Raw genomic sequence first — 25,855 nt, 5'->3', positions numbered from 1 at the left:
CTCGTTGTGTAACCTCTATTTATATTAGTCCCTCTTGTTGGCCGGGATGGAAGTGTGTGAGGGGTCTTACTGTGGGAGGAAACCAGAGTACGCGGAGAAAACCCATGTGGTCGGGCAGGTGACCTCATAACTTTTCACATCCGATCGGGGAATCGACCCCGGCCGCCTAGGTGAAAGTATGTTACCACTCAACCATCCTGACCACTCTAGTTACTCGGACAGAACAGTAAAATAATGTCACAGTCGCAACAATTTTTGCTATCACAGATCATAACCAAGGATTTGGTACACATTACTGATAAGTAGAGCAGAAAAGATAATTCTATGCTATGATTACACCAACGTCGCTAGCCAAGGGTGTTCAATATATGCTACTCTCCTTAGAAAAGAAGAGTATCGTATTGAACAACACCGTTCAAGTAATACAGCAGAAAAATCTCAAATCTGGGTCCGAGATTCTCGAATATCATGGCTTTAATGAAGAAAGCCTGAACCAAGCCTCTACAATAAAAAATGGCATTCTCTGGTTTGAGATATCTCTGCGATACCCTCATGTAAAGAAAAGATTTTTTCGTTGTGAAAGAATTTAATTTTTCACACAATATAATGATTGAAGACTAGATGGTTTTAGCACCTTGTGAAAAGAGAATCCCCTCCTAGCTATTAACTATTAATGAGATTCCCCCGAAAACTGAACTGTGACAGAAAGTAAGAAATTTAGCGATGAGAATGGGACACTTCAATGAAACATTCAGACTTTCATGCATGGACAATATAATCTTAAAGTTCAACACAAACTCTCTTTGTAGCCCACACACTTCTCCTGACTTTGTTAAATACAAATTTGAAAGACAAGTTTTCAAGAAACAGCACTTAAAGTGAAAATTTTCATATGAAATAATATCTGGAACATACACTTTATACATGTACTGTTACAGCTGTCGTCTGCTGTTTTTACAGCATCATAAACTGCCTATATCGTTGTACTTCTTGAGAATATTTGGGATATTATCATCCTTATACAGCACCGGATCCGCTCGGAATTCCACAATCTTGAGAGGCATGGCCTCGTATATGCTCGTGAACTGGTTGATACACTCGGATCGTTCCACCATGTGGCTGAGGTCGGAGGACAACATCTCCGTATTTGTACACTCTGGACACTTAAACTTCTTACGGGGCGTCACCTTGATCGGAGCTTTTCCGGTGATGTTAGCGATGAGAAAGTTCATGGCAATGTCTTCACAGTTCATGTGCTCATCAACCCAGTTCTTAAGAACCTCAGACATGTGGAAGGAATACAGATAGCTGAAATACTGCAAAGACAAGAGGCAAATACTCTTATTATATGTATACAGAAGACAGCATACAGCATACTTCTGCACTTATAGGGGACGAGGGTCATATCAGCCTGTTCAATTATGCGGACAAACCCGTTTGTCAGTTTTTAAATGTAATATTTCAAACATATATCTTGATGGACCTGCAAATGTCAATACAGGCCTTGGAAGTCTTTGTCACGGCTCGTCTGAAAACAATATAAAATCACCAGATCTGTCTTTACTTCATAAACGAATAACACCGGTCCAACTGTTTGGACCGCAAAAACGAAAACAGTCTCGATAAATTGGAAAGTAAATTTACCATAAATTTTAGTAAATATGCAATCATTTCAATTTGGAATGGGCCCTAAATAATCCTGAGAGAAAACTTTGAATATTTTTAAGTTATTTAATAATTTCATTATTAACGCATTTACTGAAATTCCAGAACCTGATATAGCCAGCTTACATGAATAATTCACCATTAATATCTGTTCACATTTAGTGGTGGAATGTGTTAAATGCTGTTTATGCCCTGGTTTGCAGAGTCGGTTCATCTTCTAACTTGTAAGTAGAATGTTTTTTTTTTGTTAAACGTCCTATTAACAGCCAGGGTAATTTGAGGACGTGCCAGGTTTTGGAGGTGGAGAAAAGCCAGAGTACCTGGAGAAAAACCACCAGTACCTGGCAACTGTCCCACGTTGGTTTAGAACTCGCAACCCAGAGGTGGAGGGCTAGTGTTAAAGTGTCGGGAAACTTTAACCACTAGACCACCACGGCCCCCTGTAAGTGGAATGTAGTAGATGGACTCACCTTATGGTAGAACGCTGCCCCGGTCAGGACCATCGAGATGTTGTTGGCCCACTCTGACTCGTATTTCCACTTTGATGTGGTGTTATCTAGAACATGGACTCTGGATGGAAAACCAACCAAACGGTCTGGGAACTCCCGCCAAACCTCATATCCAAACTCTAATTCGTCTGCCGTCAACATAATGATGTCATCGTCGAGTGCCAGGATACATTCAGTCTCAATTTCATCATACGGGAAAAACCTGAAAAATATTATTCTTCATATCATGTGTTTTAACTGTAATTTGGTCTAAGTTTGGTTTTGTATTTTTCAAAGGCCAATCAACAGCTATGGTAATTTAAGGACGGTTACTGTTAAGAATTCCAACATACAAGTCACACTATCTGTTAGGATGCTGGTCCAAATATATTGTAACAGAAATCTGGTACTACATGTATTTCATCATAACAATATGGAACAAAATCTCCATAACAGTCAAAAGGAAATTTGAGCATCTGATAAGTGGCTTATATATCATTTCCAGGGTCTATAAGGTAAATTATGATTACATATGAGTTCAAAAATAATTGTTTTCAATTTAAATCTATTTAAAGTTTTAGTTTAGTTTTTCATTGTTTAACAACCTATCAATATCTGTGGTCATTTAAGGACAGCCTCCCCTTAGGCTGTGTGTAAGTTTCATGTGTGTAGTGAGTGTGTGTCACTGTGTGTGTTTTGGGAGGCTGTGGTATGTTCATGGTTGTCTCCTTGCGATAGTGTGAAACTGATGCCGACTTATAGTGCTATCTCACTGAACCATACTGCTGAAGACATCCAGCAGGTTTTTTTCTCCATACCTGTTACTGAGTATATTCTTATTAGTCTTGATCACTTTGACTGGCTTTCCGATGTCTGGCCAACTGGACACTGAAAGCAGAGAGAAGAGTTACAGTATGTAGATTTACTGCAGGCCATCAATGCTTCAAGGTCTGACCATCAATACTACAGGACCTGCTTTGTTGAACTCTATTAACCAAAACCATTAAACTCTGCTCAAAATATAAAGCAACATAAAAGATTTGCAAATTTCAGCCAAAATATCATTTGATTTTGTAATTAAAGCATTTTTTTAAAAAATGGAATAGTAATATTTACAATACCCTTTTTATGTGCACATAATTACTTAGTGGTATGTAAAATCGCAGTCTGTTTTTGGAAATAACCAAATAAAAATAGAAAATATCTATAAGACATAAATGCCCCTGCTGCCACTTGACATCCCGAAACACAGTTTAGTGAGGATTGCATCAGCTGTTTCTGAGATTAGCTAGTTACATGTGCATCGGGATGGGACAGGACGACATGAGTAACACTATATGCCTCCTACCCCCAATGGTGGGAGCATAATAAAAATAGAACTTGAGAATGAATTTCCTCTTTAGGAAGACTTTGATAAACCATTCTTTCCTGGAAAGTTGACATTTTTCCACATCGCAGACACACAGTCCTAAAATTAACTGAATGGTATCCTTATTTTTAGAAAGATATGCAAGACAGATTCTTACTGGGAGGAGGTTCCTTGAGTTGATTGTTCCACACGACGACGACCTTGGCTAGACTTGTGACCTTGGCAACTTGATGAATGACCTGGAACAGGGACTGGAGACGGTCGTACGTCAGAATCACGGCAGTGAAACCCTGGCTACTTGGAGGTATCAGCGGCAAGAACAGCGGATTCCTTACGGCATTCTGATTGGATGAAAAATTAAGTAGGTTCAATCTAGGTTCTCTGATTGGATAACAAATTAAGTGGGGGTAAATCTTAGTTCTCTGATTGGATAAAAAATGAAGTGGGGGTCAATCTTAGTTCTCTGATTGAATGAAAAATTAAGTGGGGTCATTCTAAATTCTAACAAGTATGATTTTCTTAAAAAACATATTTCAATGTATTTTCTATCAATCACTTGATTTTACGAAATCTTAGATTTGGTAAGTAACTTAGATATTAATTACTTAGCTTGCCTATCTTCTTCTCAACATTAAACAAATGTATTGGTAACATTTTTACTGTAAAATTGGGAGATTTGGCATCGGGAAATTTTGGAGATTTTCTGTCAAAACAGATTGGTTTTATTAATTTTGATATGTCAAATTTTGACGAAATTATCGACCACAAAATGTAATCAATAATGAAGACATAGTGTTGGAACTTTCAACCAAACAGAAAATCATATGCTATTAAAACAATTATACACATAAAACAGATTTCAAACTGCCAAATTAGTCTAACAGTATCTATCAGTTACTGAGTTTCATTAGAATCACTTGCATTTAATTTCCAATACCCATCTTGTGAAAGCCAAATTGTACTCTACTAAAATGCTTCATGAAAAAAATCTTGGAAGAAAAAAATGATAGTTATAACCTTGTACGGTAATTTTTTGACAGATAATCAAATAAGCACATTCCAAAAGATTTTACATACTGATAGACAAATTTTTTCATATTTAGCCCTGATCAATTGTAAGTTTGCATGTAATCTTTACTATAGAATTTAAGTTAAACACATGGACAGTCCTGTGGTTTCCTGAGCTTGACTATGATTATACCTTGTTAGGAATTTCATTCCACTGTTCGTCTGTACGGCTGATGTGAGGGAAGATGCGGTCATTGAGAATGTTTAGTGTTGTCAGTGTGAGCGACTTCATCGAGGAGAAGTATGTGTCCCAGAGGAATTTGATCTGTTTACGCATCAGGTAAATCTTATCTAGACTGAACGATTTGAGTACTTCCATCACCTGGCCGAGGTCATCTTCCTTAACGATCACAGCTGCTCTGTATAACACAGATTAGTACATCACTAATGTGTAATTATATATTTATTTGTCAGTGATGGTGAAAATAATTTTTTTGTTCTTGACATTTAGTCTGGTGAGCGTCATTAATTTACCAGACAGAATTTTCAGCGATATTTTGTCTAAAGTTTCATATTAAACAGTGATTAAAACGATAGTTTTTTATGTGACGTGAACTGAAAGGTTTTTTTGGCAAAAAATACAAAACTTCAAAATTGATACACCAAATACAGTTTGAGTAATACATTATAGAAATTCTGAAATATTGCGTCTGCTTTCGTTTTGATATTTTGTAACTTAAGAACAAAGCCATTTTTACCGGAAAAGAGACTCTCAGAAGCGACACGTTCAACCAAACTCTTGTTTACTATGCATCTACCTTTATGTAGTAACCAGTTCATGAAGCATATATTTCAGAGGTATATTTAATTTTTTCGTACATGTGATTTAAATATAAGCGCAATTACCTGCCAATGATGTTTTAAAAATCGGGGCAAAAACAAATTACATGCATGTCGACGAGATGATGCTGCCTAGTTATAGCAATGCATCCGGAATATCAAGATATGATATCTGACCATTAACTTTGCTGCCATACAAACCTTTTCCAATCCAGGACTTCCGAAAATGGAAGGACGTAGCTGTCTGCTACAATTACAGGGATACATCCCATCATGAGGGCGTCACTAAGGGCAGCTTGTCCGATACGTGCACCTCGGATCACCAGGCAAAATGTGCCCTCCTAAAAACACATCAGGACTCTAGCATTTAATGTCTATTCTTGCTTTGACGAAAAACTTTGAGACCACAACGAAATTCTATGTAATATTCAAGATAAACAAACATAGTTCGCTTCTACTATGTTGTTACCTTAAATAGTTAATGGATATCGGTGTTATGAAAAATCAAGTATTAAAGTATTTAAAAAATTCTAAAGCATTACACAATACATGTGTATTGGTCTGTATCAGAACAATTGAGATATTTCACATTTAATGAATTGTTAACTATTCCAAAATTTTCAAAATATTAAATTTCTTACTGTCACAAATATTCACATTATGTACAATTACGTCAATCTGTATTGAAAAATAACAGGTTAAATACCTCAATATTTCAGACTGAGGTACCAAGGGTACAAATCACATGAAAAATTCCATTTATTTTTTTTTTTAAACTTATACATAAGCCAAGTTACTTGGTACTAGAATTTTGTTTTTAGAAACAAAGATTTTTGAGAAGTTCAAATATTTCTGGGTTTTATTTATAAAGTTTATAAGAGCTCATGTTGTTGTATGTTTATAACTAACTTATTCATGCTTATAACACACACATTTAGAATGTCTGGATAGTTGTAGATTCTGCCTCCCGTACATCGCCGTGAGAAGTTCCAGGGCTTTTCCTCCTCAGGACACCTGTCTGTGATAAGGACATGTTTGTGTGAATTAGCCACCTCAGCCACCGTATCTTTGTACTCCTTGTGCAGACCTGTCTGGGCCGAGATGAGGAACCACTTTCTCTTCTCCCTGTGGTAAACATTTAAAAATTCAATTCTTGTGATTTCTTGGAATGTCAATTTGGCCAAACTTTTAAAAAACTTGTTCTGTTGAAGGGACAATTTCATCAACGAATTGAGCTCATTTATGACATCAGTGCGACATCACCTGTGGTTAAATTTCTGTAAAAATCATTTTAAATCTGTGGGTCAAAAGATATGCAGGACTGATCGCATAGAAAAGAGAACTAACATTTAGATAAACCTGGAGTTACTTCTGATTTTCAAAATTCTCATGTCATCCATTATCAACCTAGAAACTGCCATACATGTATAAACCAGGGGGTGGGGTATGACTTACAAATACGACTTATGTGGATGTTTTGTGTGGTCCACTAGGGGATTGTAGACCGGGATGGATATGTCAAATGTACGTCTGTAGGACCATATGGAGAATCCACCTCCAGCTATGATGGCTTTTCCTGTGTCCACTTCCAACACAGTCCCGTAGTCAGGGACGGTCCCAGGCAACATGTTAAACAACAAATGATTGGTTCCATCGTTCCACCTGTGTAAGATATAATTAAGGACAGTTATATATTGGCAAGACCTGTTACGACTACATATATTAATGTATGGTAGTTACTTTTTTTCTTTTTCTTTACCACAAGCTTAAAAAGATCATAAAAAAATTGTTAGATATCCAATGCTATTGGCTGAACATTTTATATCTGAGGTAGTTAAAATCAATTTTCGTGCTAGGTTTTGGAGGTGGAGGAAAGCCGGAGTACCTGGAGAAAAACCACTGGCCCACGGTCAGTACCTGGCAACTGCCCCACGTAGGTTTCGAACTTGCAACCCAGAGGTGGAGGGCTAGTGATAAAGTGTCAGGGACACCTTAACTACTTGGCCCCCCCCTTTATTACATGCATTCACTAAAAAAACATAACAGTACCATGGTAAAGAGGCGAGAATCTGTCCGGTTTCCTTCAGTCGGAGGTTGTTCTGGTTCAGGAGGTCGACAGACGGAACAAACAGACAGGCTGTCTCCGGTTCATCTGTGTAGTACGGACTGTTGACGATTGTCTCCAGAAGGTCGTAGAATTCTCGTGACATAGGCAGAGTTACTGCTTCATTGTTATCATCCACAAACTGTTCTAGAGGATACACATAAATACTCAGCTGTTTCTGATCATTGTAACCACAGTGGTAAACCTCCAGACAGGTGTGAAAGGTACAACGGGTATCCCGCAGTGATGGGTTCACATCTCCGATTACTGTTGACAGAACGGTCTGCTTTTCAGTTCTCAACAGTTTAATATGTCTATCCTCCAAGATAACATCTTCCTGATTTGACCATAGAAGAACGAACACTGCTATTAGTAGGAAGACAAGTAAACTTGAAAAGAGAAGGATGAAGAAAGATTTTGGTGCTACCTTCATGGTCATAGTTGATGGTTGTCAAAGTCCAGCATCATTTTCACAGCTGTATAATGAAAATAAAACAAGTAAATAAGATATATTCACAAGAATCAATACAACTTCTCAGAATTCACTGAATTTATGTATATTGGGACTATATGCTACATACTTGTTCAGGGCATCCGAGTAGTTCCTTGACAGCATGTTTTTGACTCTCTAAAATCATATCTGACTCTTGGGATTGAAAGAGCATGTCTTTATGACATATATTTAGACCCCTTAGATTTCTGAGAAATAGTGATTTGATTCTGAAACTCAGTCGATCATTTAGAAAAAAGTCTAGAAGTAGCCGATGAGGGACTAGCCAGTTTGACAAAGTGAGACAATGTCTTGGAACAACAAGGAAAAATTCCATTAGGATAATCAGACTTGAATCAGAAAGAAATAAGACAGCGAAGGTGTGTGTTGAAAAGTGCACCAAAAGTGATAACCTAAAAAGTGGACGTTAATGTAATAATTTTTTTTCATAAGTGGACTTACTGTTAATTTTCTTTTATAAAGTGTAACTGTTATGTGTTAAAGAGCTTGCCCACAGAGAGATCAGAAAAATTGGCTAATAGAAAAAGGTTTTTTACACATGACAGATTGTTGGAATTGTTGAATTTTTTATTTTATTTTCCTTATAAAACGCTGAAAAGTGATATTAAAACCTCATTTTTTAAATATTATTTATTTAATCGCAACCCGCAATAAGTCCCCGCTATAAAGTGGAGTCTTATTTGATTGACACATCAAAGAAACAAGCACGTGCACAGTGATAACTTCAAAGGCAGCGGCGATTTACAAAGAAGATTTGCTGTTATATTCCATACATTTCCCTCTCATGTTGAGTTTTAAAACGTCTTTTTAATACATATTCTGTAATTGTTTTCAAGAAATAAAGTGGAAAGCCTTTAATTTTGTCACATAGAAACGTGTACTGAAGTTTATTTAGTGATCGGAGATGTGCCTTTTACCGGTCCGTCTGCGGGTAAGCCTCTTTAAGGAACACAGGTAATTATATTTCTTTCTGATGAGTGCCTGGACAGAAATTGAACCTGGGTATCTTCGTACACTATACAATAGCCACACTGACCCATTCCTTTTTATTTTACATTTTTTTTTTTTTTTAAGGGGGGGGTTAAGTCTTAAGATATAGATAAAAGCTTTTTGAATGTTATATCTGCTACAAGGGCTTAATTTATTATGTGTAGAGTAGGGGATGTGTCTTGAAACCAACGAGCCTTATATTAAAGAAAATGGTAAGAAATACCTACATATATCTTACATATTTATATTAATTCTTCAATTTCTTTAAATATAGACAAACATGTCCCTGTGCAGAGAGAGTGGCTTTGTACTGCTAAGTCCTTTACAGGCATTGTGATTGAATGAGAATGGGTCTGAATGTCTACTTCAACGGAGAGAGTTCCATGTAAAAAAAAACCTGATAGACTCTGTTAGATCAGTACATAATTGTTGTGTGACCCGTAGGCCGACAAATGCTGGGAATGCATGGTCAATGATGGTGACGTAAAGCTATTTCTCGACTGCTTACTCAGTCTCAGTGTTAATTCATACTCACGTCATTGCCAAATCGGCTATGTCTTTCCGTATTCGTGTACAATAAAGTTTGTGTGAGCTGCCATTATATATATGTTTATCCAGCAGATCGGTTTGAATCTTACATAAACAAACCGATCGTGGATGCTGGACGAACTATCCTGTCAGAAGTCGATTTCCGTCCAATCGCATTTCCGTAATCAAAGTCTCGTGCTTTCTCGCGCCAACTCTCGGAGAGTTGAACCAAATGCGTCGTCTGTAGGATAGGGAAAATGTGAGAAGAGAAAGCGGAGTACACATGGATAGGGAACGTGGAAATACCGGTGTTGGTTTTCAAAACAAAGAGGAAAATGACGTAAATAACGAACGGAATGTAACCTAATGAAAGGATATTTTACGTGGAGTGAAAATGCCTGGAATAGTGGTGTTCCGACGCAGATGGTCGTTCGGATCCGACGACTTGGTGGTGCCCTCGATATTCCTGCTCACCATCCATTTGACTTGGTAAGCGACGTTGCTCTGTCGGTATAATACCTGAGTCTTACTACTTCTTCCACAACTGAGACATTTGTACCATGAAAAAATCGATATATGCTTCTCACCATTATGCTTGGTGCCAAATCATCCCAATTTAGAGTTTTCTTAGTCTTTTTCATAACACTAACAGGTCTGAAGAGCGTACTATTGGTCTAGTAGGGTATTGGTAACGTTGGAAATCCAATGGCCTCTTTATGCAAACAGTTGGCTAGACGAATGGACCGGCTGGAATCCAAAAGATGTGTTGCCGTTCATGTGAATAATTTATTAGCATGTCATGTCGGTTGTAAATTTCTAAAGAATAGTTTTATCATGATTATCTTCCTATTCGTGTTGCTGTTACTATGACAGAAATGATGATGGTGAATAGTGGATGTATACTACCAATTGAAGCATTGCATTTTATATACTATAATATTAATGTGAAAAGTACCTTGAACTGGTTCTTGTGGCTCTGCTCATGCAATTGTCACCACTAACATAGCGAGTCAGAGGTATAATATTTTTTTAATGTAATTTAAAAAAAAACCAAGGCAGGCCTTTTTGAATTTGCATGTAAGGTTAGGCTGAAATTTTGTCCAGAAACATTATTGCAGCACTGTCTTTTAACCAGAATGCATTTAATATAGGTCAACAAAAAATGCTGTCTTATTTCCCTAAACAAATCTTCAAAATATAGTTCTAAAAAACAAGCTCATCTATAATGCCCAGCTTAAAAGGGCATTCTTTCGTTTGAAGTATGTTTAAGTCGTCAAAATGGAACTAAATGGAAAATATGTGTTTTTCCCAAGTAGTAAAAGTTATAATCTTTACATTAATATACATGTCGGTTTTACTCTCAAGATAAACCAAATGTCTTTTACATTTAAAAGGAATTTGAATGAGTTCTTTCAAAATATTTTATTGTTAATGCAATGAAGATAAATTAAATGTATATTACATGAAGTATTTAACACAGAAGAGATGTAACAGTATATACATGTATATGTAAAGGTATTTAGCAACAGACTATAGCCTAAATAAGTCTAGGATGAGTTTGTCCATGTCCTTTTGGGATTATGTTCAACAATTTAAGTTCACAAAAACTAAAAATACTAGTAGACATGATATTACCTTACTGGGATTTTGCATAGACATGTAGGAATAAGAACGTTACTGTCACACAAGGTTTTCACTGACATAAGTTTCATATACGTCTTAGATGCAGAAAGACGGAAGAAAGGACTCCCAAACTAAATGTCTGTACATCCTTGGGATGCATTATAATTTCAAAATCTGCCATACAACGAAGAAATAACAGTTAGTTTCAATTGACACTAGTATTTTATTGTGTTTGTATTTTATTACTTCAGGCAATATAATGTCATACCTGATGACCAACTTGGATGCTGTATTTCAAAATTGGACTCCTAATTTTCACATTTGAAAGTTCCTGAGACCCTGCATAACAGAATTACAGTGAAAACCGTGGTTTATTGGCATAAAAAAAAGAATTATCAATGATTTTAGTCTAAAGTTAAGCCTCAGATTGTCACAGTAATCTGTTCACCTCCTCAAAAACTTTAAATCACAGCAAATAGTGCCAAATACAGATACTAAAAGATATTTCAACCTCTAATTTAAAATATCTTAGTATAATGTACACTACTAGGTCTAGTACTCTATAGTTTCAGTCTTTTGATTTTTTTTTTTCAAAATTCTTGGCAATGATGCAAAGATATTCAATGCTGACCATCTATTGAAATGAAATTAAGTTTCCAACTTTCCATAATTTGATATGTATGATCACTATCTTTTGATTATCTTTCAAAATTCTTGGCAATAATGCAGAGGTAGCAATAGCTGAATGCAGATAAACATTTTAGCAGTTACATGTAAATGTCAAGGTCATCAGTTCCTGTATTATAGTCTACCAAGAAGCTGTATACCAGTTGTGGTCTTTTTATCACATTACACGTATATATGGATTATGAATTATTTCAACAGATCTTGATATTAAGCAAAGTATCACATGCGTTTTTGGCAAAATGATGAATAATATTTCAAGGCTAGGGAAACTTTTATCCTGGACTGAGGGAGTTTATTGGAAATTGGGGAATCCATGTATATTATATACTGTGGTTGATGTATTAGAATAATGTCTATGTTGTCTCAAAACGAAAATGGTTAGTTTCAGTTTTTATACTGGATTTCTTTATTCATGTGAATTATAAATACACAGAACTTGTCATGAATTTCAATAAACTTTTTTTATTTAGTATGAAATTGAGAAAAGCTTGATACATGTTACGGTATTGATACCATTTACAAATATAATTTAAAGCAATCATTTATTGATTCTCTCAAAACAAATTGATTTGATAAAATTAAAAAAGTAAACAACTCACTTCAGTTTTGTAAGAAACCAGGTATGTAGCTTGGCCATGGGAGTATCATTTAGGGTCTTCTTTAGGGGAGGCATTTAACAGTTGTCCAAAATGTTGTCAGCTACCGGTTTCTGTTACCGATTCGACCTAATAAGCACAATGTGTGCTTATAAAACACAAAAGAGGAGAGCTTAATAAAACCATATAAATTTCTAGGTGGAATTTGGGGGGAAATTAATTTTTTTCATACATTTATGTACCTTGTAATGAAAACAATCTAGCGAAACGCTTAAAAGACTGAAGATTATATTGGCAGATCAGTGAGATAAGGAACTTTTTAATGTTTCAATTAGTGCACCCAGCCTCTTTCCTGAAAAAGGTTGGAATGTGCTTTATTTTAGGGACAGGTTGTTTATTGGGTAGAATACAGTAATTTACATTTCCATTATTTGAAGAATGAACAGCAAGACTTAAGCTTTTTTATGTATGGTCATTGTTATGAACATTGAACCATTTTCATGATGAATAGTGCTATAATAATGAATTCAGAGGACATCTTTCGTTTCATTATTGTTCATGAATTCTTTTGATAGCAATTATAGCGGGACTGGACTGGGTCCTGAAGGTAGCTCAATTGGTAGAGCATCCGGCTAGTGTTCGGAGGTCCCGGGTTCGAACGCTGGTCTGGCCGCTACATTTTCTCCTCTCCTGTTACACAATTATGAGACCAAGTCTCGCGACTCAGATATGATTATATAGCAGAACAGGCGATAGGGCTATTCTGTCGATTTGATTTAGTGTTCATGAGACCCACGAACATTAGACAGTATACAGACAATAGATAGTGGAACAATGAAATATAATTCCTTCATTTGATTACTGTTCATAAAACGTATGAAATCAATACGGTCTGCAGACAAAGATATAAGCAGAACATGGGATACATACTTTATTTGGTTTATGTGTGAGGATAGAAAAATGTCATTTCATAGAAGACATCTATGAATAATTGTGTCATATATACCTGAGCAGGCTGAGCAACAACACCCTATTGTCATTCAACTGTCACACAACTCAGGGATGGGTTTGATGTTTTTCTGGTAGCCCAGAAAAAAAAATCAATTTGAGATCATAGCGTTTGATTTCTACACTGTTTACTCTTCTGATGGCAATATTTGTCTGGATGTAGTCTGAAATTGATGGCAATATTTGTCTGTGTGTAGTCTGAAATTGATTTGTGCTCTTTTCTACATGCATGTCCAATTATGCTCTTCCTTAAGATTTCTATGTTTGATACCTCCGTAGTAACGGTAGGAGTATTCATCATCTGATAATGATAACAATTTTGTGTATCCGGTCAGGAATGTAACATTTGTACATAGATTATAGATCTTCGTTCCATTCAATAGCTGTTGCTAAAAACCTGGCTAGAAAATATGGGGACAGGATCTAGTGGTATCCCCACTGACCCCAGTGTTGTTTGCTCCTTGAGAACTCGAGGGTCCACAATTTAATTAAAAGACCTGGGTTTATCACAGTAAAATGCAATAATCATATTGACCTACAGTAATTACTGATATAATACAATAAAAATCCATCACAATGGTATTTGTTATACTGTAAAGGTTGCCATTTCACTATATTTATGGATAGAATAAGAATGTGAATAATAGAGAATTTTTTAACATTAAAAAAGTAATAATGAAAATAACTTACTTTTTGCTTTAAACTTTTGGTAAAATTGTCAAAAATTGAATCATGAAAAATGATATACATGTATTAATATCAAAGAAAAAATGTTAAGGGTATTAATATGAAGAAAAAATGTTAGGGTAATTATCACAGCAGGCTTGTTGTAATATCAGTGATTATCATTAGACACCATAATAATTACCTGTCACATGGTAACAGGCTGCAACATTTATCTTTCCTAACTAAGGAATTTGAAGACCTCTAACCTGCTTTGAACACACAGTAACGTTATCAGTGACATTGAGAGGCTCCTCAAAGGAGATTCCTATTATATTTGAATTCCTGGGCTTTGGTGGTTAAAACGATCCTCAGGTCAGTCATGGCCTATCTTCCACAGATTAGTCATTGTCATAATTTTAATAAATAGTCAGGGTTGATAACTTGATAGCATAATACTTTTCATAGATTTAAGTTATTTTCCAGGTCTTTATTTTTCAAAGACAAACTTCACCTGTAACACATAATGGACATAGACAATGGTCAAGCAGTCTTGTACATGTATGTATGTATGGAAATTCCAAATGTCTAAATGAGGAAAAATGAACCAACCAGTGTAATTGCCACTGGTTGTCATCGTGAACTGTCTTGTCTCATACTGCTAACAATCATGTTTTTAACTTCTCAGAAATTATGCAAGACATCAACCTTATAAGCTATTGCAGTAACCATCTTTATTGAATTGGACTATTGGGTTCAGGCTTAGTTGGGATGAGGAATTGGGATATTGAATTCAGGCTATGGTGTTTGGACGAGGAATTGGCCTATTGGGCTCATGCTATGGGGTTGGGAAGAGGAATTGGGCTATTAATATTGGTATATATGCTATTGGGTTGGGATGAGGAATTAGCCTAATTGGGCTCATGCTATGGGGTTGGGAAGAGGAATTGGGATATTGGGGTCAGGCTATGGGGTTAGGATGGGGAATTGACCTATTGGGGTCAGGCTATGGGGTTTGGATGGGGAATTGACCTATTGGGGTCAGGCTATGGGGTTTGGATGGGGAATTGACCTATTGGGGTCAGGCTATGGGGTTTGGATGGGGAATTGACCTATTGGGGTCAGGCTATGGGGTTTGGATGAGTAATTGCCCATTGTTCTATTGGGTTCAGGCAAGGTGGTTGGAATGATGCTGAAAGGGATGAGATGAAAAGAAATTCACGAATATTAATAAGACATCTCTTGAAAAACTTATTTACTAAATACTTTTCCATCAGATAATATAGAATCAGATTCAAGCTACACACTGCAAACATCCCAGATAACATACTACTAAGTTCCTGGTAGAGTTAGACCAAACTTAATGCCTGGATCTGTGCTAATAGATCTTAGATAAGTTTGATAGTGTGTAGTAGACACCTTTTGTTGTAATAGACTTGATGTATTCTAACGATTGTTGACTTTATGACTTTCTCATGAACCTAAGTATTGGACAACATGATCACAGGAGAGTGAACTTAGATGGAAGTTCATTATCAAATTACTAATGGATGATTGAAATATTCTGAATAAGTGACTGACTCTCTGTCAAGTGCAAATACTCATTTAGAAAGATGTCAGTTACTGGGAAGATATTTTGCTCTTTATGTATGACTTATGTTTCGTTCACACATTATGAAAATCCAAATTTGTTCCTGCTATAGACTGTTGTGCAGTGCTGTGACACCGTCTGACTGTGTGATAAAACTTCTTTTTCACCCTGTATATGTTTTGATCTGAAGTGCAGATAACCACAGTCCGTGAAATGTGAAGTTGTTGATTTACAAGATTTAAAACTGAGGGTTAGTAGAAAGCATCTGATAATGTTTTCGTTATATTTGATACGTTTTATTATGGGCAGCATGCATGCTGTATAATTAATGATGAATACTGAATACACATGTAGTTTGTAAGAGAATGAACTTTGATTATAAAATTACCGTTACTTAATCGTCACAATGACAAAGTAGACTGAAATGGTGATCAGCATTAATATTGCTTCATCAAGGAAATGATTCTAATGATAAAAGGTTTATGTGGTTGGTGCTTTGGAGAAATGTATAAACCACAATCCAATAAGGACTTTGGTGCTAATTAGGGCAGGAATTTGTTGATGGTCATTGTAGCATGTTGGACATTATGTTATTACAACAATATATACACTGATTGTGAAATACATTAGATTTCACAGGTGAGGATAACTATTGATGACATCCACATGAAAAACCTCAGTTATGAGCTTATACAGATCTCTCTTCAAAATATTATTGATAATAAGATAATGGAGTTAGATCATGACACTATGACACCAGTTTTAAAAATGAAAACCTTAATTAAGTTAAAGGGTATATTGTTGTACACCGATAGTCAGCATGAGTCTGCATGGACTCACTGTTCTTTGCCTGGTTGGAAGTGTTAGTGGGATCCAGTGAAATCTCAAATGGTCGGGCACTGGTGACCCGATAGCTTTCCACATCTGATCATGGGAATCAAACCTCGGATGTTGGCGTGATAGGCGAGAGATGAAGCGAAAATGGAGCAAAGCTTTTTCCTGGTCCCACTGTGTGTATAATAGTTTTGTTTTCAAAGTCAAGTCAAACTTGAATTTCCTGTGAGTTTTATTTTGATATCTTGCTGATGAAATACAGCAGTATACTTTGTACTTAGGATCTGATGGACAAAAAAAAGGATTATGGATTCAGCTTAAAGCTTGCGTGAAAAACCGTATCATGTCTGAGAGCTCGGAACATGTATTATTATATGCATAATTCATGGAATTTTATATCCTGTACATGTATTGGCATATATAGGAGAGCAGTACTCAATCTACACAAGCTTATACTCAATCTACACCAGCTTAGAATGTCATATTTGCATATATGTATCTATACAAAACCTGCCATATACATTTGTATATTGTTTTGCTCTGTACATGTACTACCAGAGCGACTCTTGTATCCTAGAGGATCCATATCCGTTAAATCTCTTTTTTATCATGCTTTTATAATCAAACTTTGTTTCATAGAAAGACCTTGCAATGTTATTGTATTCTAGCACAATAGCAAGGTCAATGAAAGTGTCAAAAGTGGTATGTTGAAAATAAGGATAATAGTCACAAAATGGAAATATCATATATTATATTTGTCACCCAAAATGAAAACAGGTGGTTGGAATTATTGCAAGAAAGCAATGAAACAAATTTATTGTCAAAAAAATTGTCACTTTCCTTATTTGCATCACTATACAGATAAATTTTGATAAACATAACAGTGTGACTTAATATCTTCTAATTATAATTAAAAGTTTTGTGTCAAAAGTTTTAAACAATATTGCTATTGCAATGGAACATTAAAACAATTAATGCAATTAAAGATAAAAAATTAAGAAGGTTAACAAAGGCAAATTGTCCTGTTCTGTGATTTAGTTATTTATTTATATGATCACACAGGCTGAATGTCAAAATCCTTCCAAGATATTTTTTTCAGATGATTTAGACAAGCATTATATTCAGGATGTTTAGCTCATCTGGTCCAAAATCCCTTCAGAAGAGATAGATACCATGTGCACAGCATCAATTGTCCATCAGTTTTCACTTAATCTCTACTTTTCCTAAATGAGTGGGTGGATTTTCATGTTATTTGGTCTGAAGCATCCTGTGTTATCCTTTTACAGGGACTTATTTGAGAAGGATCTGGCCCCCAGGGGACACATTAGTAGGATCCAATAGGGGAAATAGGGCTGAACATTTAAAATCCAAATAAAGAATGGATTTCAATAAAATTTTGTCAGTACCATTTCATCCCAAGGAGCCTTAGGGGACCCAATGTTGTATAAAGTACAGTCTACCCCCTATGGCCCCTTCCAAGAGAGTAGGGCCAATTTGGTGACATAAACTAAATCTAGAGTAATTCTTCTGATTAAAGGTCATGATAATCTCATCATCTGTGTTCTATATACCTTGTACTGCTATAAGGTGTCAAAACAATGAGAAATACATTGGTGACAAAAGTACAGAACATGCAAAGCAATTACCAACCACACAATGACACAGGCAGGAACTTTGAATTGTTTTAGCATGATTCCAGACCAAAATTACGATGTGTGGTGGGTGGTAGGAATCATTCATCAATTTACCCATCCTTAGACAATTCTTTATTATCATTTTTTCTCCAGATAAACTTAATGGATCTTTGTAGGTCCAATGTAGGTTGTTCTTGGTAGCTATATTGTGATTACTCAAATTTTGCGGTCTGAATAGAATGATCAATAAGATTTTAAAATTTAGCTTGTTATTGCTTACTCTGAAAAAGTAGGGAGCTGTTTTGCTTGGGATTTTTCCTTGTCTCTGATAAATCAAATTGTCCTGCATTACAAGATCAGCTATCAACCCAGACAACTGTTGTCCGACTCACGAAAAGAACAACACTTTGTATGATTTATTGATATGAAGCTTAAAGGTAATTAATGAATTATATGTCTTGTAACACAATTGACGAAGGAAGACAATTTTATGACTCATGCCTTGACCGGGCCTCGAACTCACGATCTACGGCACCCAATCGCCTATCTAGAAATACCTGCATATATAGCTATAACTTGTTTGTCTTGTCAGTTCCTTGAAGTAATGAGCTGTTTTGCTAGGGATTTTTCCTTGCCTCAAATCAAAATGTCCTGCATTGAAAGATCAGCTATCTACCGAGACAACTGTTGTCTGACTCATGAAAAGAACAACACTTTGTATGATTTATTGATATGAAGGTAATTAATAAATTATATATCTTCTATATATAGCTATCACTTGTTTGTCTTGTCAGTTCCTTGTTACATTTTAATCCTGTTTGTTTGTTTGTTTGCTATGTTTATCACCCCATGAACAGCCAGGGTCATTTTGAGGCCCGGGTCTCCTTGTAGTAGTTGGTGTCTACCACACTGAACAACATACGGGAGGCCCGTTTCTCAGCTTCCTGAGAAACACAAAACAACACAGGTAGGGAGTGTGTGTGCGAGTTCCATTTCAGTCCCCACAGAATCCTATCACAAAGCAATAAGTGCAGTATGCCAGATGTTGACATGCCTTTCGGTGTTAGGAATTTATGCATTTTTGTTTGTATTTATATGTTGTACTTGTATAATTAATTGGACTGACGGTTCTAAATGAGGTACAGATGATGGACTTATCACCAACAGTTCCTTATCGCAGTACATATAACTACAGTGGTATTTGTATACTGTAGATTATATCTTGTGAAGACAAAATGTGTTTGGAATATTTTTTTTTCAGCTGTTAAGTGCTTGTAGATGTATCTGGCAACATTTGCACACTAGATCACGTTTACATAGCAATTTGAAGCAAATATCTTAAGGGAAGATCGAATGACACTAGTTGCAGGATTCGATGGCTTTGACAGCTTGTTTTGACTTAATTTCTAAACATTTACCAGCATTTCTGATATGTAAGGTTCATTTTCTTTGAGTGAACTTTTAAAACGACTGGTATTTATAGCTGGGTTACACTACATTTCCTGTTCAGAAAAGCTAGATCCATCTGAGTTATTAGGTAGAAAAGGTATGCGCCATTCACCTTACTGCCAGGGAAAGTAATTGGTAACACATGTATTTGTAAACATTTCCTACGCACATATTGAGGAGGTTCATACAGGTAATGTATATGGAGTATTATCTACAGCCTTGGAGAAGATTATTTATAAAACAAATAAATCAAAATTAACAGATTGGTTTACTAGTCATAATGATGTTTTTTTCTCTCATTACCAGTAATTTGTTAATTGAGTGAACTTTACTTGGTACTTAACCCAACAGAAACCTGGGATATCAATATTGGTAAAATCATGGACATTTTAAGAGTATAATGGTATTATATTGATGAAACAAAATCATAATGTTAGGAAATCCTGTAGTAAGTACCTAGGTACCTGTTCTGCATCCAGGATTGTGGTACTTTGCTAGCAGACTCCGGGGGATATGGATTGCTACAAAGGGTTCCTATATAAATTACAGAGGTTATATGAGTTAGAACAATTCAAGAATCTTTTCTCCAGTGATAAACATCGATAGTCATGGTATTTGTCCAGCAGATGCGTGGGATGTAGTGCTATAAAGTGGTTTTTTTCTTTTCTTTTAATAATAATGATTCTGACCAATATGAGTGGTTTCAAGGTCACAGGAGTCAAATATGTCTAATAAATCAAGAATCTTCCTCTCTTAGAAGTTCTGGACGATCCAGAGCCATGATATTTGGCAAGCAGTGTTAATTACTCATGTAAAAATGACCTTGACCTTGTTTCAAGTTTATATGGGTGACAAATACTTTTAAAAGCATTCAGGATTTTTTTAATCTTGTTCTGGAAGCCCCAGAGGCATATGGTATACACATAACTGGCCAGCACATTTCCGTGATTCGGGCATTAAAAGTGTCCTCACAACAACCATGGCTGACTTTCAAGGTCAGAGGCTCAGTGTGTAAATATGTTACAAAAAAACAATAAAAAATCTTTCTCTTGTTCTGGAAGATGCAGGATTGTGTAATGTTAGTTGGCCATATGTACCTGTGATAGTGGCACAATTAAGCGTGGTTCTTTCCAAGTCACAGGAAGCCGGTTCTGGAAGATAAAGAGTAATATATATATATATAGCCTGCAAAAACACCCTGTAATCAGTATTGCTCTTAGTTTCGTCATAAAAATAGAATTATTTTCAAATTAAGAATCTTCAATGCAGTTTTCGAAGACCCATTGTCATGCTATTTAGCCAGCACATACATATATCATGAGTGTCAATGAGATTTCAACACATAAATGACCTTTCCTTATTTTCAAGGTCACGGTAGTCAAATATCCTTAAAGCTTTATTATAACAATTTTGACCTACCATTCTGGAAGTCCCAGGGATATGGTCTTTGTCTTGCAGGTACCTGGAATTGGTTTCCATAATTAAAGATTTCCTCATATAAATGGCCTTGACCTTCTTTCAGGGTTACACATAAATAAGAAAAACTTATGTATGATGTTATCTTCTTAATATCATTATCTGAGGATCTTTAAATCTAAATTTTAATGAAAAGATTTTGCCATTTTTCTGTTGCATGAAATCTTTGTAAATGATATACAGGAAGGTCCTTATTTATTTTGCTCTCCAAACTTAACAAAAATATTTTTTCATTTTTTTTTTTTTTTTTTGTAGGACTGTAATCTTGGGTGTGATAACTGGGAACTATGATTTTGATCTATATAAGGAATGCAGTGTAGGCCTGGTGAACCTGAAGTACTATCTCATTGGATACCTGAGCATGCTTGCAGGCAACATTATGGTGGAAGGTCTGATATTCTTTGTGAGCATGAGAGGTACCATTCTCAACCCCTCTCCCAGGCTGTGCATGCAGTACCTCCTATACTTCAGACTTGGTAAGTTGATGCTAATTAAAGCAGTCTACCGCTTGAAACCTGGATTTAAAAAAACTTTAGTGGTCTCATAAATATTCGGTTTACAGCACTTGTGACAGTCTGTTACCTAAGAGAACTTGTCGTGAATGTACTATAACCAGAATTTATGTATTCTGAACATGTACATCCAACGACGTCCCCATCGTAAATGCCCTACAGAACTCTTCTGCGGACCTTTTATATTCAAGATATCTAAATAACTAGACATTCCACATATTGAATACGTTCAGTATAAAAAGAAATTTTAGTGCTCTGACCATCTTTTGCACAGATTGTCAATGGAAACAGACATTGGTGAGAAATTGTAATTGAATTTGTTTGGGTATATTTATATTTGCAATCACATTTGATTAAATTTTAACTAACCGATAGTATATGTGGTAAGGTGTAAATTAAAACATGTCAGACTATCATGTAATTCTGTTTAAATTTTGAATATATAGTAATATATGTCGACTATAATCTGTTGCTCTGTATTGTAATATGACCTTACCAAACTAAATAGAAAATTATCGGATCATAATTCTCACATAATTCTCATATTATTCTCACATAATTCTCACATAATTCTCATATTATTCTCACATAATTCTCATATTATTCTCACATAATTCTCACATAATTCTCATATTATTCCCATTGGTGTAGTGATACGAAGAACAATGTTCATGACGTTGTCACTAAATGTCTGACGATACTATATTAATTGTATTTTAGACGTCTGATGGGCTAACAAAATGGTTGATCAATGTAACTTGCAACAAATTATGTAGTTCTGTTGTATAAAAATAAAGGTGAATATCCTCACAATGGAAGATATTGATCGAAATGTTGAAATTAAATTAATGATTTTGTGTTTATTTCCACGAAATGTTTTTTTTTGTTGTTAATATATCTCATGTACACATGACGTCAAAAGAATAGGTCCCATTGACTGCTAGAAATTTGATTATGAAAGGCGATTACACTGTTACAAGTTTGATATAAGAAAAACTTGAATTTAAAACGGAAATATAATTATAGAACTGCATTCTTTGGAAGGTTATTGTTCTATGATTCTCACAGGATTGCAGACAAATTAATAAGAATATGCTGACGCACGTTATTTAATTTGTCTGCAATCCGGTGAGAATTCTAGGACAATAACTTTCTAAGGAAGACAGATTAATGCCTAAATAACATCTGATTCTAAGCCTGTCAGGAGTGGGCTTATTACCAGACAAATTTCAAAATTTGTTGGTAGTTTTTTTCAAAGAGGAATTCATTATCTGAGGTTATTACTATGCGCAGGCTTATTGCTGGATATATAAACACTGCAATAGCCTGAATTTGGTGGCATCACCCTTGAAGTATACACACAATTTTCAACGGGAATCCGATCAAAATTATGGGGGGGAAAAATGATCTTATTTTTTTGAGAGGTTTGTTGTCCATATAAGCTCAATGTCATGTCTACTTTTATGGAATTCTAATTCAAATTCATTTTTTTTCTCCCATACATACCAGTCATCCACACAATAATAATTATGGTGACAACATGTTTTTTGTGATAAGGTATAGAACTGCCTATGCACCAATGACATTGTTACATGAAATCTATAAAATTGGACATGATATTGAGTACACGATCAGTGTGATTAATGTTTTATACTACGATAAAATGTTTAAGCAATTCCCAAGATACCAGATGTCTGGTCATTATAATGTCCATACTCTCCTAATTTCTTGATGTCTATTCCATTCCTCCAATACAGCTATCCTACTGGTGGAGCTTGCCTGGCAGATCCTGGGTGTGATTTGGATGATCCAACACTACCATACATGTGGCCCTGTAGTTCCAATGAAGGCTGCATTAGGTGAGCTTCTCTTCTTATCCAATAAACCAAAACCTTGCAGCCTTAGAACTGTGCTTTTATTCCTGGTATCATTTTATGTCTTCTCAACAATGACAAGCATTGTCATTCGAGATATTCTGCCTTTTTTTTGTACGGTGTACCATGATTAAACGATAGTAATATAGATATGAAGTCAAAAAAGCTCCCAGACCAATAGCCAGAGTTTGATATGTGTTTGCAGCATATCAAGATTAATAGGCTCATATCTTTTCAGCCCACCGTTTGTCATCAGACAGTGGGCTGTTCAACTCACCCATTGGTCAATGTGGTCTGATCCCTGGTCTGTCCACAAATTTCATATGTAGGATCCCCTTAATGACTTTAGTTTTGCATGATAAAATTTGAGACTCGGATCCGATAAATGAAAAAGCTGTTGAACAGTTAGATTTTGACATTTGAAATTTTTTGTTATTGCTTTTCCTTGGAAAATAGTGCATTGACCTTTGTCAAATTTCACATGCATGTTTCTCTTGATCCATCAGTGTGCATGTTTAATCAGGGTACATTTCAATGAATGTGTGTAGTGTATGTGTGTATAGCACTACAAAGATCGATATTTGTAGCTGTTTGGTTAAATAATTCAGCGGAATTAAACATCAACACATCTCTTTATTTCATTGATTATGGATTGGATACTGATTGATGTAATATATGTATTATTGCAATTGTCAAATGGAGACAATGATCAGTTCAGAATAATAACATCCCTGGCATGTATAATGCTATATTCTAAAGGATCCACTTTGTGCTTTGTTTACCTAGTAAATATGTAACCCTCAGGTAAAAGTATCAGCTGCGCTATACTTTAGCTATAGAGAAAACTTCTCTTTAGGTCAATCGGTTAAGCGTAAGACTAGTTATCCAAAGGTCCGGGTTCATTCCCTAGCAGAGGTATTGAAAATTTTATTTTTCATGCTTGTTGGCTACATTGGTGCCCATTGGGACACGGGAGTTATACTTAGCGTTAATTTTGCTGTAAGCCCTGGAAATTTCAGGACAATTTCTTCCCTGGTGGGGGAGTATGTAACCCTAGTAAAATACTAGCTGCAATATACCTCTTGGCTAGAGAGAACTTCTTTTTAGCTTGATCGGTTGAGCTTGGTAATAGCTATCCAGAGGTCCTGGGTTCAATCCCTAGCAGAGGCCTAATTTATCATACTCGAGGCTAAATTTGCACCCATGTAGGAACTCAAGAACTGTACTTGCATTACTTGTGAAAAATAAGGTAAAATGCTTGCTACAATATACCTCTCGGCTAGAGAGAACTTCTTTTTAGCTTGATCGGTTGAGCGTAAGATTAGCTATCCAGAGGTCCTGGGTTCAATCCCTAGCGGAGGGGTCTAATTTATCATGCTCAAGGCTAAATTTGCACCCATGTAGGCACTCAGGAACTATACTTGCATTACTTGTGAAAAATAAGGTAAAATACTTGCTACAATATACCTCTCGGCTAGAGACCTTCTCATCTGCTCAATTGGTGGAGCGTTTGATCCCTAGCGGAGGAATTGAAATAAATTTAATTTATTGTGCTCTCGGCTCGACAAATATTTTGTCAAAACATTGTATAGAAAAGAAAATTAAGGGGAAAAGGAGAGCAGAAGGGCAAAGTTCAAACTTACATATAACCAATTAAAGATCTTACAATAGTGTTTATCAGGATCAATCTGGGATCTCTTGTTTACGCCCACCATCAGATGGTGGCCTGTTCAATTCACCTTTCGACCGTACTAGTCCAGGGCCTTTCCTTTCATTGTGCTTCCTTAATATACAATTCTTATTTCCCATGATGCCGTGTTATGCATATTATATTATACTGATATAAAGCCAAGATGGTCATTTTGTTTGGGAGAGTTGAAGTTTTGAAGCTCTATTTCTCAAACATACCTATATAATACAAATAATTTCTGTTTTCTTTTTAGCCCACCATCATCAGATGGTGGGCTATTCAAATTGCCCTGCATCCGTGGTCCGTGGTCCGTCCCTCCGTCCGTCCCTCCGTCCGTAAACAATTCTTGTTATCGCTAATCCTCAGAAAGTACTGAAGGGATCTTTCTCAAATTTCATATGTGGGTTCCCCTTGGTGCCTAGTTATGCATATTGCATTTTGAGACTGATCGGAAAACAACATGGCCGACAGGCAGCCATCTTGGATTTTGACAAGTGAAGTTTGTTATCGCTATTTCTCAGAAAGCACCAAAGGGATCTTTCTCAAATTTCACATGTAGGTTCCTCTTGGTGCCTAGTTATGCATATTGCATTTTGAGACCAAAACGGAAAACAACATGGCCGACAGGCAGCCATCTTGGATTTTGACAATTGAAGTTTGTTATCTCTATTTCTCAGAAAGTATTGAAGGGATCTTTCTCAAATTTCATATGTAG

At 35.8% G+C, this 25,855-nt stretch overlaps 2 protein-coding genes across 2 annotated transcripts in view; one reads left to right on the top strand and one right to left on the bottom strand.

Moving 5' to 3' along the window:
• Positions 1–305: 305 nt before the first annotated feature.
• On the bottom strand, positions 306–9,705 carry LOC117326975 (exostosin-2-like). Its single transcript, XM_033883777.1, has 10 exons — positions 9,511–9,705; positions 7,420–7,950; positions 6,826–7,032; positions 6,303–6,495; positions 5,572–5,711; positions 4,724–4,949; positions 3,680–3,863; positions 2,972–3,041; positions 2,136–2,376; positions 306–1,316 (listed from the first exon to the last, which is right to left on the bottom strand). The coding sequence occupies exons 2-10, from the start codon at positions 7,911–7,913 to the stop codon at positions 963–965; spliced, it is 2,109 nt and encodes a 702-aa protein (XP_033739668.1). The 5' UTR covers positions 7,914–7,950; positions 9,511–9,705; the 3' UTR covers positions 306–962.
• Positions 9,706–9,757: 52 nt separating this feature from the next.
• Positions 9,758–25,855, top strand: part of LOC117326976 (sn1-specific diacylglycerol lipase alpha-like) — a 63,422-nt gene continuing 47,324 nt past the window's right edge. The window contains exons 1-3 of the mRNA XM_033883778.1: positions 9,758–9,992; positions 21,320–21,540; positions 23,334–23,435. Coding sequence (XP_033739669.1) covers positions 9,898–9,992; positions 21,320–21,540; positions 23,334–23,435 — 418 coding nt within the window. The 5' untranslated portion in view covers positions 9,758–9,897. The remainder of the gene's footprint in view (positions 9,993–21,319; positions 21,541–23,333; positions 23,436–25,855) is intronic.

The sequence above is a fragment of the Pecten maximus genome, chromosome 5 (assembly GCF_902652985.1).
Source record: "Pecten maximus chromosome 5, xPecMax1.1, whole genome shotgun sequence".
In the NCBI taxonomy this organism is placed as follows: Eukaryota; Metazoa; Mollusca; class Bivalvia; order Pectinida; family Pectinidae; genus Pecten; species Pecten maximus.
This window is presented reverse-complemented; position numbering and strand designations above follow the sequence as displayed.